The 15,842-nt window shown below is 41.0% G+C and overlaps 1 protein-coding gene across 2 annotated transcripts in view; it reads right to left on the bottom strand.

The window, feature by feature from the left end:
• Nucleotides 1–1,666: 1,666 nt before the first annotated feature.
• Nucleotides 1,667–15,842, bottom strand: part of LOC146059897 (acetylserotonin O-methyltransferase-like) — a 54,437-nt gene continuing 40,261 nt past the window's right edge. For both annotated transcript variants that reach the window (XM_083172540.1, XM_083172541.1), the window contains 2 exons: nt 11,589–11,711; nt 1,667–2,152 (listed from right to left, as the gene is read on the bottom strand). In XM_083172540.1, coding sequence (XP_083028666.1) covers nt 1,935–2,152; nt 11,589–11,711 — 341 coding nt within the window. In that variant the 3' untranslated portion in view covers nt 1,667–1,934. The remainder of the gene's footprint in view (nt 2,153–11,588; nt 11,712–15,842) is intronic.

Below are 15,842 nucleotides of genomic sequence, written 5' to 3'. Positions count from 1 at the left end.
ATCAGGTTTTTAGACCAGGCATTAAAATGGGCAAAATGATTGCTGGTAATAAACTGTAGAAAGTGACCTTTTCACTGAAGAAGAAATGTGCATTAACTAATGACATGTTTTATAATAATAATAGGACAAGTCCTATTATGTCATATTATGCAGTGAGTCATAAATCTTTAATGCCATTACTGTCAAATTACTTTGCCATAAAGAAACTTTTCAATTAGCTCGTACACTGACAACGGCATGTGAGATTACTATAATTTGTTAACCAAAATTATTGTAAACCTGACATGAAAGGAATAAGTACACACATAATGATTAAAAGTCATTAAGGCTTTATTGTATCATGTTCCAAATTATTTTTTTAATAGTGATATTCTTTTGATTATTTTATAAGTATTTGTGTTTAGAAGACAACATATGCAAGATATAAATAATGCTTTTTTTGCATAATAATAATAATAATGGGTTCCACAAAGTTAACTTGCGCTAGAAGAAATAGCACATGTAGACAGCATGATTAGCAGCTGCGTATGACAGTACAGTGTACTGTTTGCACCACATTTTAGATAAATCTTACAGGGAAACAAACTAAGAAAACAATCTTTGTAAAATATCTATGTGGGTGTCATTTTTATGAAAGCTATCTGATCCCCTTTCTCTCCTGTCTCAGTTATATGTTTGTGATGACAGAACTTAGGCCTTTATTCTGGTTCACTGGCAAACGTAAATTCCTTCTCAAATGGACAAATCCATGTGCACTGCGGGGAAGGGGGGGGGGGATTGTAACATGTGCAGAGAGATTTGGATGATGCTGTATCCGTATTTTATGTCCAGAGTGAGGATGGCAAAATGTCCCTGCAGGTCGTGCACTTCAGACATTTGAAACAACCTGTCTTCTTCTGGAGCCAACCACTAGCTGTTCAGGATGGGCACATGTTTGGACATAGAAGCATGTCCTTAAGATTTTGTCTGAGATTCCCTGAGCTGGCGCAGGCTGGTGAAGAGGCGTTCCATCTGACAGGGACTCGCAAGTGTCTCACATGCTCACGCGCCGCAGTCACACAGCGGCGTGGAGCTGATTCCCTGCCCATCTCCGCTTCAGGTAAATGTGCAAGGTTGAGGGGGGGGGGGGGGGATGCGGGCAGCTACGGGAGAGTACTGGGGAGCAGCGGGGAAGAAGCTGAGGGCGGCAGCAGGTGCTGTCAGAATGAGGCATGCGAGCAGCTCGTGCACGCGCGCCCCCTTCTGGCGGCTGGCGAACGGCAGCAGATGGCGATTCTATCACCACGAGCAGCTCTAATGAGAGCTGCTCCATCTGTAATGTGAATTTTAACTACAATAGTCTGGCCACCCTGATCTAGATTTCTTTGGTGCTGAAACTTATACTAACAGTTTAAGGAATGTAGTATAAGTTTCAGCACCAAAATAAAAACATGTTAATAATTACATTACAGATATTTGATTTTGTGGACCTTGATCAAAATAATTAGAAATATTCGGACTCCATTAAAAATGACTTGCCTACCCCTGACATAGAACATCCCATGTAAATGTGTCACTTGTATTATAGCATTGATCATAACTGGATCTAATTGCAAATCTGCTAAAGACTACATTTCCGTGTCTGATATATATTGTAGCAAGCATACGAACAAATGAGAGCACAGTATTATAATTCAAGTTTTATTATGTTTCATTTTAGCGCCTGCAACTATTTCTGTGTACAGTATAAAAACTAAAACTCTGGCGACATCTACTGGAGGAATGTTATATATGCCTGGAAATAATATGTTCACACAGTGTCTGCACTGATAGGACAATTCAAGCATGTCTTGGTGGAAAAATTCTACATGAAATAATATTTAAAATGCATGAAGCATTAATACAAGAAAGAACTAATTAGTAAGAAAGTATTATACTTTCTGTAAACAGGAAACCTATGCCAGTTTTCTTCCCAGGATTGCATCATACAGCTTTCCAGTTGATTTCACTTGTATGTCCCTGAAGCCAGAGTCTGTTAGGAGCTTGATATACTCAGATGGGGTCCTTTCTTTGCCTTCCGTCTGGACCAACATGTTTAATGAGTACAGCTGGGAAGTCACAGGGCCACTTCTGTCTTCATTTAAAAGAACTTCAACTAGAAGCACTGCACCTCCTGTACATATCAGGGATGAAACAAACACAGAACATTTCACAATTGAGGATTATTGGAAACAAGTTAACAAAATATATATTTATATTACAAATAATTAGAGACAATTTTAATAAATTATCCTCTGCGTATAAAGTATATACAGGTATTTACTCCCCACCTGCTGCCTTTGTCACTATTGGTCACTCTGGCAACATCTTTGACTTCTGTAAAACTTACCTGCTCTCCAACTACAACTGCATCTTGGTCACCATCTTATTGTCTACCAAATTCTCCCAAGTGTTTTCACATCAATAAAAATCTTAATGCCCTTGACCCCACTATCTTCTCTTGCCAACTCAAACATGCCGCCTTTCTGTCACCAACTGGGCTTGTTCCAGTCAAGCTGTCACTTTGTACTAGAGATGAGTGCTGGGGCCAAAGATTTGGATTTGGATTTGTGTCTGCTCCACGCCAACGTGGATAGTGGGGGTATGAAAAGGTCGGGTTGACGCGTTCCGCCGCCGCTCGCCACACTTCGGGGTGGCGTGGATAGTGGGGGGGTGCCTAACTCCCATTGCATCTCATACAAGTGTATAGTAAAGTAAATGGCATCGCACCATATAAAATTGCATGCAATCGCATGCGTTTTGCATGCAGTGTGATCGCATGCGATGCGATCGCATCGCACCGCCCGCAACCAGTGAATAAATTACATAGGAAAGTCGCATCGCATGCGGTCACACGCAAAAAAACACATGCGAAGCGATGCGATTTTCTTATACAGAATCGCCCACTAAGCAATTTGCTTAGTGGGGGCCGTGCTAATACACAAGTACCTTTTTTAGCTTTCAGCTTGTATAATGGTGCATGAAGGCCGAACAATGACACACTGACCTTCTGACAGTATACTATGGGTGCAGTACACAATGAATAAAGAAGAGGAAAATTGATTTGGATTTTAAAACTTTAATTATTTTTAATGCGCAGCTTGTATAATGCTGTGTGGATGCAGAACAAGCCATCATGGAACTTGTGGTGTATGCTATTGGGGTGCAGTATACACCAAAAAAATAAAGAAAAGCAAAATTTATTTTTATATTGTATTTTTTTATGTATGCTTGTATAACACTGTGTGGAGGCATAACAATCACACACAGAACTTGTCCTGCTTCTGACAGTAATATATGGTGTATTGGATTGCAATGCAGCCCACCACAGTGACCACACACCTTCTCTTGCCAACTCAAACATGCCGCCTTTCTGTCACCAACTGGGCTTGTTCCAGTCAAGCTGTCACTTTGTACTAGAGATGAGTGCTGGGGCCAAAGATTTGGATTTGGATTTGTGTCTGCTCCACGCCAACGTGGATAGTGGGGGTATGAAAAGGTCGGGTGGACGCGTTCCGCCGCCGCTTGCCACACTTCGGGGTGGCGTGGATAGTGGGGGGGTGCCTAACTCCCATTGCATCTCATACAAGTGTATAGTAAAGTAAATGGCATCGCACCATATAAAATTGCATGCAATCGCATGCGTTTTGCATGCGGTGTGATCGCATGCGATGCGATCACATCGCACCGCCCGCGACCAGTGAATAAATTACATAGGAAAGTCGCATCGCATGCGGTCACACGCAAAAAAACACATGCGAAGCGATGCGATTTTCTTACACAGAATCGCCCACTAAGCAATTTGCTTAGTGGGGGCCGTGCTAATACACAAGTACCTTTTTTAGCTTTCAGCTTGTATAATGGTGCATGAAGGCCGAACAATGACACACTGACCTTCTGACAGTATACTATGGGTGCAGTACACAATGAATAAAGAAGAGGAAAATTGATTTGGATTTTAAAACTTTAATTATTTTTAATGCGCAGCTTGTATAATGCTGTGTGGATGCAGAACAAGCCATCACGGAACTTGTGGTGTATGCTATTGGGGTGCAGTATACACCAAAAAAATAAAGAAAAGCAAAATTTATTTTTATATTGTATTTTTTTATGTATGCTTGTATAACACTGTGTGGAGGCATAACAATCACACACAGAACTTGTCCTGCTTCTGACAGTAATATATGGTGTATTGGATTGCAATGCAGCACACCACAGTGACCACACACCACAATGAAAAAAAAATTAACAATGAAAAGCTGACAAAGCCTGCCTATGTACTACTTTACCCCACTACACTGACTGACAGCATGCCTAACACAATTACTACAATATAATTAAGTAATATATATATATATATATATATATATATATATATATATATATATATATATATATATATATACATACTGTATGACCCAGCACACAAACCCCTCTGCATTCTGCACAGCACAAACTCCTCTGCTTTGAGTCTGCACTGCACTGCCACAAACCCCTCTGAACTGCACAAACTCCTCTGCACTGCACAACACCCCTCTGCACTGCACAAACCCCTCTAGTCTGCACTGCACAAACCCCTCTAGTCTGCACTGCACAGCACCCTTCTGCACTGCACAACACCCCTTTGAGTCTGCACAGCACAACACCCCTCCCGCTGCAATGCACACCACCCCTCTGCACTGACTGCACTGCACCCCTCTGCACAACATCCCTAGTCTGCACACTAATGATGAGTCTGACAAGTTCAACACCCCTCCTGCACAATGCCCAGACCCGCCAAAAGCAGAGCTGTGTGCAGCTGGAAGCATTAATGTTAAAGGGCGGTGAATTCTTGGGATCCCAAGCTTTTATTGACTCTTCATCTCGGAAGAATCTGACGCCAGATTCCCGTGTTCAGCCACGCTCGGTTTTCTGAACAAAACCGGAAACTCGCGATTGTGGCTCACGGACGTCGAGCCGGGCTGTGTTTGGAGCGGTTTGGATTCCGGTGAATCCGTACCGCTCATCTCTACTTTGTACTACCACACTTTGTCTCACCCTTGCATATCACCTTGGTCAGCCCCCAATATTCTAAATACCAACCCTTGCACTCCTCACATTTTCAGAAAATGTTCATCAACTGCCGAAAGTGAGTGGAGGTAATTTCACTCTTTTACTGCATTTCTTCACTTAAATGAATCATCTCTTCTATTGATTCTCTCCTCCCTCAAGCCAGTTTTTCTTTCTGTCTCTCATCTGATCCCAATCCTCTGCCACATCTCCAACTCCCTCCTTATCCCTTCACCTCAACTCAGCCACCAGACCCTTCCTGTCGTTAGCCCCAATTCCCTGCTTTTATGCTAGATACTGTATGCTTCTTTATCCTTGCAAGGCAGAATTATAAGCTCTTCCTTACTCACTTCAACTTGCCCCCTCTATCTAGTTCCACACTACCCCTTTACTCTTTATAAACTAATACTTGCATAAACTTTACCCACCTTTTCAACCTAGTCCTCTCTAATGTAATCTTCCACGTCTCCTTCTAATGTGTACTCCAGATACCCATTCTCCCAAAAAATAATTTATTGAGCCTAACTAGTTCCATCGTACAAAACCTCTCCTTCTTTTACCCCCAAATGATTTATCTACACCCCTTGACATCATATCACTTTCAAATCTGATATCGCTTTCACTGCAATATTACATCAGGCTTTCTCTTCTTTCAATCCACAGAAACTGCCATTAGCAAAAAACCCAATTACTTTTCTCTGACAAAGGCAAGTACCATCTCTCTGTTTACATTATTTTTTATCTCTTTACAGCCTTTGAAACCCTTACACCATTTACTTCTCCACACTCATTTGGTCTGTGTAACAAAGTACTCTGTTTACAGTATATCTCTAGCCAATACTTCTCTATCTTAACCTCCAAATTCTTGTAGGGATACTGTATCTCAAGGCTCTGTTCTTTATTCTATGTTTACTCTATACCTCCTCACTTACAGATGTGTCCACATACATCTCGGTTTTATTGTGCCAGGTATGGCACAGTTTGGCACACCTTGGACTCCGAAAAAGTCACGCTTAGTGATTTTTCAAAAAATTTGCTTCTCTAATCTATTACTTTATACAAATTCTACTGCTGCAACAATTGTAGTTATCTTATAAGCTTTTTCAGTTTGCATTTAAATCATTATGATTTGGTTTGCACCTACTTCTTATTAATGATGATGATATCCAACTCTACACTTCACTTGACTTCTCCCAATTTCTTCTCTCTCTAACTTTAAACTTTCTATTCTTTATCTCTTCTTGAATACCTGAATGCCTGTTCAAGCTTAGTTTGACCACAACAGAACAAAATGATAGCATTTGCTTGCTCCCTCTACCCTCAATCATTTGCAGAATTTATCAGGATGTACAATATTGCATAGGACATTTCAAATTTGGGCTTGAATATCTGGTGAGAGTTGCATTTTAAGAAATGTCCTAGTTTTAATCTCTTTTTTCTTGAATGTGGGTGAGATTTCCAGGTGGTTTTCCTAACCACTAGTAACAGTATAAGGGGGAAATTTACTAAAGGAAATTTGTAAAAAATAGGTGTATTTGTATCCAGAAATACACTTATTTTTGACATTTACTATCCCGAAAATACGGCAATTCGTATTCGTATTGATAGCACATCAATACGAATACGAATTGCCGTATTTTCGGGATAGTAAATGTCAAAAATAAGTGTATTTCTGGATACAAATACACCTATTTTTTTACAAATTTCCTTTAGTAAATTTCCCCCTATGCCTCCTATTGAAACTCTGAGTCTTCTGGGAAGGATGCCAAATAAAGCCAATTCAGGGTTTAGAGCCACATAATAAAGAAAATGTTCTTGAGAGTAGTTGAGTTCTTGTAACCAGAATCTGCAGATTAATTGGCATGACTATAGGCAGTGGAATAAGTTGTCTTGTGGCTGCCCACATTTAAAACATGAGTGGGATGTTGAAAGCCCAATTGTATATTGTATACTGCCTACTGAATACATGTTGAATGTGAGTAGGTGACAAGATCTAGTATGAGGTTTTATTACGTCTTCAATCTGCGGTTCGAAATTTGTAAAGTCCATGTTCGGGAACCCCCTTCAGAAACTGAGTAGTCTTAAATAAGTCATACAGTATGTAATGTTAGGCCATGGAGGTCACTCTCTTTCTGGTTGGTGTTTGTGGTGGAAAAGTGTTTAGAGCGTTTGACCAATCAGCTTGAGAGAAAAGGCAAATAGTGGTGCTAATGTAGTGTTGGGCCAAAAGAAAAGCATTTGCCTCCTGGAACGTGAGAGGCCATTTTTATGAGTTTTTCACCAGTGTTAACTATGTCTCCTACTCTCCAAACATTAAATGGATGCTTTGCTTGTCCCTCCAGGAAGTGAAGGCTAGATATAAGGAAAATAAATAGGGATTCATGTGCATTTAAATTATATTTGTGGTGCAAAGTATGCCATCATTTTCTAGTAGGTCATAGCAGCAGGTTCTCTCTCACTGCAAAAGAAATGGGGGAACACCCTAGGGGTGTCACTCTGCACTCACAGTCACTAAAGGGTATGGTAAGGAGTATATTGAAACTCAGACTCTGGAGATTGATTGCAAATAGAAAAACTTTAAGTGATCGGATCACCATGATAGGAAAACAACATCCATGGTAATAGGGTATGTGTCTCTACTACCCAAACAAATTGCAATAGATCTAGTCCAGTTAACTGTGAAATCTGAGGCCTCCCCAAACATATGTATTGGTGAATTATGTAAGTGAGTGATTCAGAGGGTTGGAAATATACAGGAGAATGTCATCTGCAAAAGCAGTGCATTTTATTTCCTTTGAGCCAATTGTGATTCCCTGAAAGTGCGTGTCATTTTGAAATATTTGCAACAGGTGATCGATGTCAATATTGAATAAAAGTGGTTAAAGTGGGCATCCCTTGTGAGTGCCGCAGGACATAGTCAAAGGCTTGCCAGAATAACCATTAAGCGTAGTTAAGGCCTCCAATTTAATAAAATCAATAAAATCAATCAATGAAAATTCTAAAAGTTCTGAAGTGAAAGAATTGAGAATAAATGTGGGCAAAGAACAGTGTCAAAGGCGTTGATTGTATCTAAGCTAAGTAAAATGTTATGAGTGTGAGTGTCTTGGGAGGAAATAACCACAGCAGCAAATGTTCTTAGTCCTTTGACAGAATGACAATTAGGCACAATGGCAAGCAGGTGGGTTGTGAGGATCTGGGGAAGAATACAAGTGAGTGTATCTGCCATAATTTCGGCTAGCAGTGTGTTGAGTAAGGTTAAGGGACGATAAGGTTCAGGTAACTGTTTGGGCTGCGGGAGTAAAGTGATGTAGGCCAATTTGAAGTATGGAAAAGGAGAATGATCCTGATATTGGGTGTTTAATCGCTGTAACAAAACAACATATCAGTATTTTAATAATTATCATTTACCCTTTGTTGGTGTAAACAACTGCTTGACTGATCTCCATTATGCTGAAATGTATTATTTATTTATTTATTATTTAATAACAGTTTCTTATATAGCGCAGCATATTCCCTTGCGCTTTACAATAGGAGACAGTGGTACAACAAACCGGGTATTTACAGACAGTCATAAGGTAGGAGGGCCCTGCTCGTAAGCTTACAATCTATAGGGAAATAGGCATTGATACACAAGGATAGATATTCTTTATTGCATAAGGTCCACCAGAATGCAAATTTACTTGGTGGGCTGTATGATACGGTGACCCAGCAGTTTGTCCAGAGGTCAGGAGGATGGAAAGTATGAAAAAGAAAGAGAGGGGATATGTGTGGCCTGTACAGTGGGGCTGTGAATAGGAAATGTATATGAAGGTTATGGGTGAAATGTAATATGGTGAGAGAATCAGAAAGTGAGAGATTTGGTAAGAAATCTCCAGGTTTTTTTTATTTTTTTTTATTTGCTGCTTTAAAAAACTGTAGATTTCTTACAAAATCTCTCACTTTTTGATTCTTTCCCCCCATTACCTTTCACCCAATGTGTTTGGTTCTGAAATCTGATAAGCTTGCCTGAACAGTTAAGTTTTTTGGAACGCTTGAATGTTTGGAGACTGGGGGCGAGATGTATCAAAAGGAAAATGCTGTAAAACCCCGTTTTTTTCCGCATTTTCCAATGTATCAAAAATGATACCGCATTGAAGGGTATCCTTTTGGGTGGCGATACCCTATAGAAGCCTATGGGCTTCTTTTCGCCGCCCGCCGCCTCCGACGCAAACCCGCCGCCTCGCCGACCCCCCCTCTGGCTTACCTTCCTGAAGGGTCCTGCTGGACCCTGGAAGGTAAACCCCTCCTCCCCCTAGTGAAGCAGCCGGACATCCTTCCGGCTGCAGGGGGGGAGGAGGAGGCGGCGGGGACAGCCTGCTAAGCTGTCCCCGGCGTGAGGGGACAGCCAGGTGGCAGGGAGGTGACGGAGTACAGGTATCGCGGGGGGGCTCCGTCTCCGCACCGCGATGCCAGCCGCATATGTTAGTACATATGCACTGGCATCGCGTCGGGGGGACGCGAAGGGCGGCAATGCATTTTAATACATCCCGCCCTGGATGAGAGTCTTATTTTGAGTGGAAGAGCATTCCACAGAGTGTGTGTAGCCCGAAGAAATTCCTGCAATTGGGAATGGGAGCGAGTGCTGCGTGTGGATGAGAGACATAGATCTTGTGAGGAGTGAAGAGGTAGGGTTGGGAGATTGAGAATAAGAGAAGAGTTGTAAGTTAGTGTAGTTTGGGTTATGGCCTTGTAAAAGTATTTTGTATTAAATATGGTAGAATACAGATAACCAAGGTAGTGAATGACAGAGTAGCTTTTCAGATGAGTCGCTAGGAAGATTAGTCTTGCAGAAATGATCCCCAAACAGAAAAAGCTTTTCGTTCATACACCATCATTAAGGTTATGTATGCAGAATTCTTATTATCTATTTAATATATCTTAATAGTACTGTATCTGGAAAAATATCCCCAAATTCTATTGGATAACCAACCCCCTAACCCCAAAATGTATATGGAAGCAGTTGCTTCACATAGACCCAACACCATTGTTGAAGTGCATACTGTAACTAGGTAACATACTGTAACTAGGTAAGTGCCAAGAACCCTAAATGCCGTGCACTCTCTGCTGCAGACAGAGTGTATGGTTGATCAGGCACTTCTCCCTCCTCTTGTCTCTCTGTAGCTTTTCCGTTATGTATATGCAGTCATTTTGAATTTACTTGTAATTTTGCATAGTTATGACCTCTATTCTGTAATCTAATTACTATGTCTATTTTGTTTTTAGCATTGCTCCCTTCACCCCACTGAACTTCTTGTAAGTACATGATAATTATTATAATCAATAATTAAAAATAATAAAAAATGTAAAAAATGTAAAAGTTAAAGCTGTGATTATCCCCAGTTCTCTGTGCTGTAAGTCCCTCAATACAAAATTAACTGCTTTTGAAGAAATTATTAACAATATATAATTTCCCATACATTTTAAATGCCTCAGACAAAGGTAGATACTAACAGATAGTAAATGGTTCATGCTGCTAGGGGTTCTTGCTAAATGTATATCACAAGAGACACCACAAAATGAACATTTTTATGTTTTAAAAATTTTCTAAGAATATTTTTTTTATTTTCTTTACTGTACTCTAGCAATGTAGATTCAGCACAGATAGTTATCTGATACCATTAAAAACTATACAATAATAAAAAAAAATATTATTATTATTATTATAATTATTATTATCTTCATCATCATCAATTTTTAAAAGGAAAAAAATTATATATATATATATATATAGTACACAATATCTCTAGAATTTGCGCTAGGTGAAGTCGGTCGCTTTATAACACTTGATCTCCTACTAGAGAGATCCACAACCAATAGCACAACCAATAGTGTTATGTAGCGCCCTATACAATTGATATAGATATTTCTAGTCTTTCCTTTATGATACAATTACCATCGACATTTTTCAATATAAAACATTTATTAAAACATTTAAAACAAAATGCAAATGCAAGTTTTTTGAGACAAATTTTCAATACAAACGTATTCTTTAAATTTACAGATCGTGATGGTTTTCAAAGGTTACCCCAAAGGGTAACCTTTGAAAACCATCACGATCTGTAAATTTAAAGAATACGTTTGTATTGAAAATTTGTCTCAAAAAACTTGCATTTGCATTTTGTTTTAAATGTTTTAATAAATGTTTTATATTGAAAAATGTCGATGGTAATTGTATCATAAAGGAAAGACTAGAAATATCTATATCAATTGTATAGGGCGATATATATATATATATATATATATATATAAATAACTTTGTTCCTAGTATTTAAATGGCTACAAAATTGACACCAATATTTCGATGGGCGAGTATTAAGTGATCAAATACTGTAAGCCACAATGTTGCAAAAACAATAGGCCGAATACCAATTCAACACCTGAAATGATTATATCCATAGTTTTAATTAAAAAAATTATTTGGAAGTTAAACTGGAAACATTTGCCATTGCCTCAGCTCATAGAAACAGATAATAAGAACTCACCAGGTCTACAGGATTGGTAAACCTTATTCAGCAGCTGGTGGCACTTATCTTCTGTCCAGTCGTGTATAATCCTGGCTATAATAAATAGGTCTGCTTCAGGAATTGGATCAATAAAGAAATCTCCTTTTGTAAAAAAAAGATTGCATATAATTATCATTTCAAAGAAACTAAAAAACTGAAATAATGTAATAGAATGTGAGGCAATATTATCTAATAGCTACACTTCACAAACTGCAAAATAACAATTCCTACTTCAATACCTTGTAGAATATGACGGACATGAAATTGGTCCCAGTTTCAGGTTTTAAAATATTACTTGATAAGTCTTAAGAGGTTTTCTCAACCACTGGGTTTGGAGGAGATTTTAACCATACCCTATTCCTTCAGACCAGTGGCAGCTCTTGTCCTTTTGGAGGAGTGGGGCTTCCGCTATGCGCCCCCCCCTCCTTCTGCCGCCACTGGGCTCCCCGCACTTTCCGGTCCCGGCTGCCAGTCCCCTGTACGAAGCCAGCGCATGCGCAGTAACTTCACACATACTGCACATGCGCTGTCCCAAGCCTCCATGGGCTGCCTTTGCGCAGTATGGTCCGCAGTACTGCGCATGCACAGAACCTGTTTTGGGGGCTGATGCGCATTTGCGCAGAGAGAGGCATCCCGGAGGGAGGGAACACCTCCCAATGGGACTGCCTTGAGTGACTGGCAGGTCGGACTTCCAATAGGTAGTCACTGCCAGTGACATTGAAGCCAGAGCAGTCTCACAGACTGCATCTGACTTCACTTTAGGCAGTGACAGTGGCGGATTTTACCTGGGGGGGCTGCAGCCCTGCATCCCATAGGTAAAAACCGCCACTGCTTCAGACACATATGCTAGTGTATAGGCATCCTCTGGGCCTTTCCCTAGTCATCTTTGTGACATACAGTAACAGCTGCATCATCTACAGTATACTTGTGAACAGTGGTGACTGCTGCTTGTATGCTGCCACACAAATCACACATTGAATAGGGGAAAGGGGGCTGTTAACACATATAAACATACCATTAATGTTGTATGTCATATGTGTCACGGGTGCCTTGGGGCTAGTTACACAGGAGTCTGGGGGCTGAATTATACAGGAAGATGAACTAAAGCTGAGTGCTGTGTCCCGTGTACAGCCATGGTATATACACAGCTGTTAGCACATGTTACATGCAATATTAAAGGCAGTGGTGTAACTAGAACTTTCTTGAAAGGGTTCCCGATTTGCCTCCACATTAAAAAAAGTGTGTGATGCTACAGGGCAGCGCCTGTGTGTGTGAGGGCTATGGGGCAGTGTGTGTGTGTGTGTGTGTGATGCTATGGGGCAGCATCTGTGTGTGTGTGTGTGAAGCTACTGTATGGCAAACTTGCCTACCCTCCCGGAATGGCCGGGAGGGTCCCGCAAATTGGGTCCCCCTCCCGGCCCCCCTGGAAGGTAGGCAAGTCTCCCGTATTGTGGCCACAGCCCCTGCTCCCCCCTTCCCCGCGGTATAAATTTTGCGGGTCTGCGGGGAGGGGGTGGAGCTAAATGATGCGGATCATGTCATTTTGTGTCATTTAGCCCCTCCCCCCATCCACGGACCCGCAAATTAATGTGGCTGCCGGTCGTGGGGGTGGGGCTTAGTGACATCAGCCTCGCCCCACCCCCAAAACGGAGCCTCACCCCCCTTTCACTCCTCTCCGGGCTTCTCCCGGAGAGGAGTTTTCAAAAGTAGGCAGATATGAGCTATGAGGCAGTGTTTGTGTGTGTGTGATGCTACGGGGCAGCGTCCGTGTGTGTGTGGTTACAGGGCAGTGTGTGTGTGTCTGTGTGTGTGTGTGTGTGTGTGTGTGTGTGATGTTACTGGGCAGCACCTGTGTGTGTGAAGCTATGTGGCAGTGTGTGTATGAGGCTATGAAGCAGCCTGTGTGTGTGTCTGTGGGTGAGTGATGCTAAGGGGCAGTGTCTGTGTGCGTGAGGTTACAAGGCAACATGCATGTGAGCAGGGCTGCCAACAAAATTGTGGGGCCTGGGACTGACAAAATATGCAGGGCCCCACTCCCCTTGCTGAACCGCTGGCATGCCTGATCAGACTTCCCATGTCCGCAGCACTGGCCATACTACTCTACCTCTACAGGTACTGGGTACTGGGGAGAAGTGTAATAATGACAAATTATACTTAATAGACTCCAATACTGGACCCTCTTTCTGTCTGGGCATGGGACTGGAGTCCCCGCAGTCCCCCTCTGATGGCTGCCTTGTGTGTGAGGCTAAAAGGCAGCATGAGTGTGAGGCTACAGGATGTGTCTGTGTGTGTGAGGCTACAGGGCAGCATGTTTGTATGTGTGTCTGTGTGTGTGTGAGAGGATATGAGGCAGCATGTGTGGTGTGTGAGAGGATATGAGGCAGCATGTCTGGTGTGTTTGTGTGTGTGTGTGTGTGTATTTATAATTTCAAATACATCTGATGTGATTAACACTGACAGTGTTTCTAATATGGCTTGTCAAACCACTAATGAGCATCGTAAATTCTCTGGTTTCCATAGTCTCTTTAATCCCCAACTGCCTTTAATTCTTCATATGCCAAGGGATATTCTATTGGTTCTTTTATATAGGATTACCTTGCAAGGTTTTAATACTCTCCATATATCACAATCTGCTGCTAGGGATAATCATACACAAAGATTAGTCCTGCAGCTATTAGGATGGAATTCAGAAACTGGAATGAAGGAGGCAGATAAGGAGGAATAGTCCATGGGATATAGTATGATTGACTAAAGCAGCATATCATGAATGCCTGAAAATGCACCCTACACGAATTATATATATAAAACTGTCACCTACTAGATAAACGGTTAAGTGCAAAAACTTATAGTTTTCAAAACATTATAACACCATCAATTTCTGTATTTTACCAGTTCCTAAAGATGCTAAAACACGTTTCACAGCCTGTGTTGGAGTTTCATATAAAAAGTTGTGTGCATGATCTATATAGCATGTTTCCGTTATGTATAATGCAAATCCAATTCATCTCAAATTGTGTGGGATATTAGAAATATCCTTGGAAATGCCAAACAGCATTGTATGTCAGAAGCCAATGTGAATTGTGTGTGTGTGTGTGTGTGTGTGTGTGTGTGTGTGTGTGTGTGGGCGTATCCAATTAACCGTGATGCATTTTCAGTTGGGAAAAATGGCCTGGTATTGCGATTAATCACCAGTGGTCATATTCATGGTATCCGGTTAAAGGTAATTTCTATTAATCTAGAATAAACCCACGATTGCACAAAAACACATGGGGTGAAATTTAATAGGATAAGAGATTCAGAAAGTCCGAGATTTGGTAAGAATTATCCAGCTTTTTAAAGGGGCAAATCTACACTTCAAAATCAAACTGGTTTTGCAGTGTAAATGATTGCCACTTTAAAAAACTTGACATTTCTTACCAAATCCCTTACTTTCTGAATCTCTCATCCTATTAAATTCCCCCCATGGGATCAGGCCAGGGCTTACAGTGTTCCTGGAGAGGTGGGGGAACTAATTTCCCTTTGCCACCAAATTACCCCAACCCCCCTCCCGCCAATAATCAGAAACAGCGCCAGTGTTAGGGTTTTTGGCACTCCCCCTGCAAACTAGAATGTGTTAGAATAGGTTGAAATGTTCCAACTCACCATTACAAGTGGTGGAACTCAATTCCACCCTCTCCCCCCTCACACACACTTTAACCATTTGATCATGCATAATTCCCAATCAATGCGACTATAAATTATGTAGAAAATTATAATAATGAATTTACAAAACACTAAAACACAGATTATTCTATCATTCTAAAATGAAATAGCAAATTGTTCATCTGTTTAACTGGAAGCAATGCTGGATTTGTGTGGTACATACAATTAATATACAGGTTGAGAATGCCTTATCCAAAATGCTCAGGACCAGAAGTATTTTGGATAATGGATTATTCCGTATTTTGGAATATTTTTATATTTCAATGAGATACCTTATTTAGTTATTTGTGCATGAAACAAGGTTTCAAAACATGAAACAAAATGGGCGGATTCACCCCTGTTCGTTTGGATGCGAGTTTGGCTCTTTCCCGGATGTTTGGGGTCTGCGCAAGCTCCGAATATGTCCAAGCACAAACCCTGGGAACTAACACCTTTTGCGAGTATCACACTCATTAAGGCATTCTTCTGTAAGGAGAGGGCTGAAAAAGGGAAGGGGACAGCAGCTGGGGAATGGCCAGCGTTTTATGGGAA

This window comes from Crinia signifera, chromosome 2 (genome assembly GCF_055691185.1).
Source record: "Crinia signifera chromosome 2, ASM5569118v1, whole genome shotgun sequence".
Lineage (NCBI taxonomy): Eukaryota > Metazoa > Chordata > Amphibia > Anura > Myobatrachidae > Crinia > Crinia signifera.
Note: the sequence above shows the minus strand (reverse complement) of the source record. Positions and strands in the feature narration are given on the sequence as shown.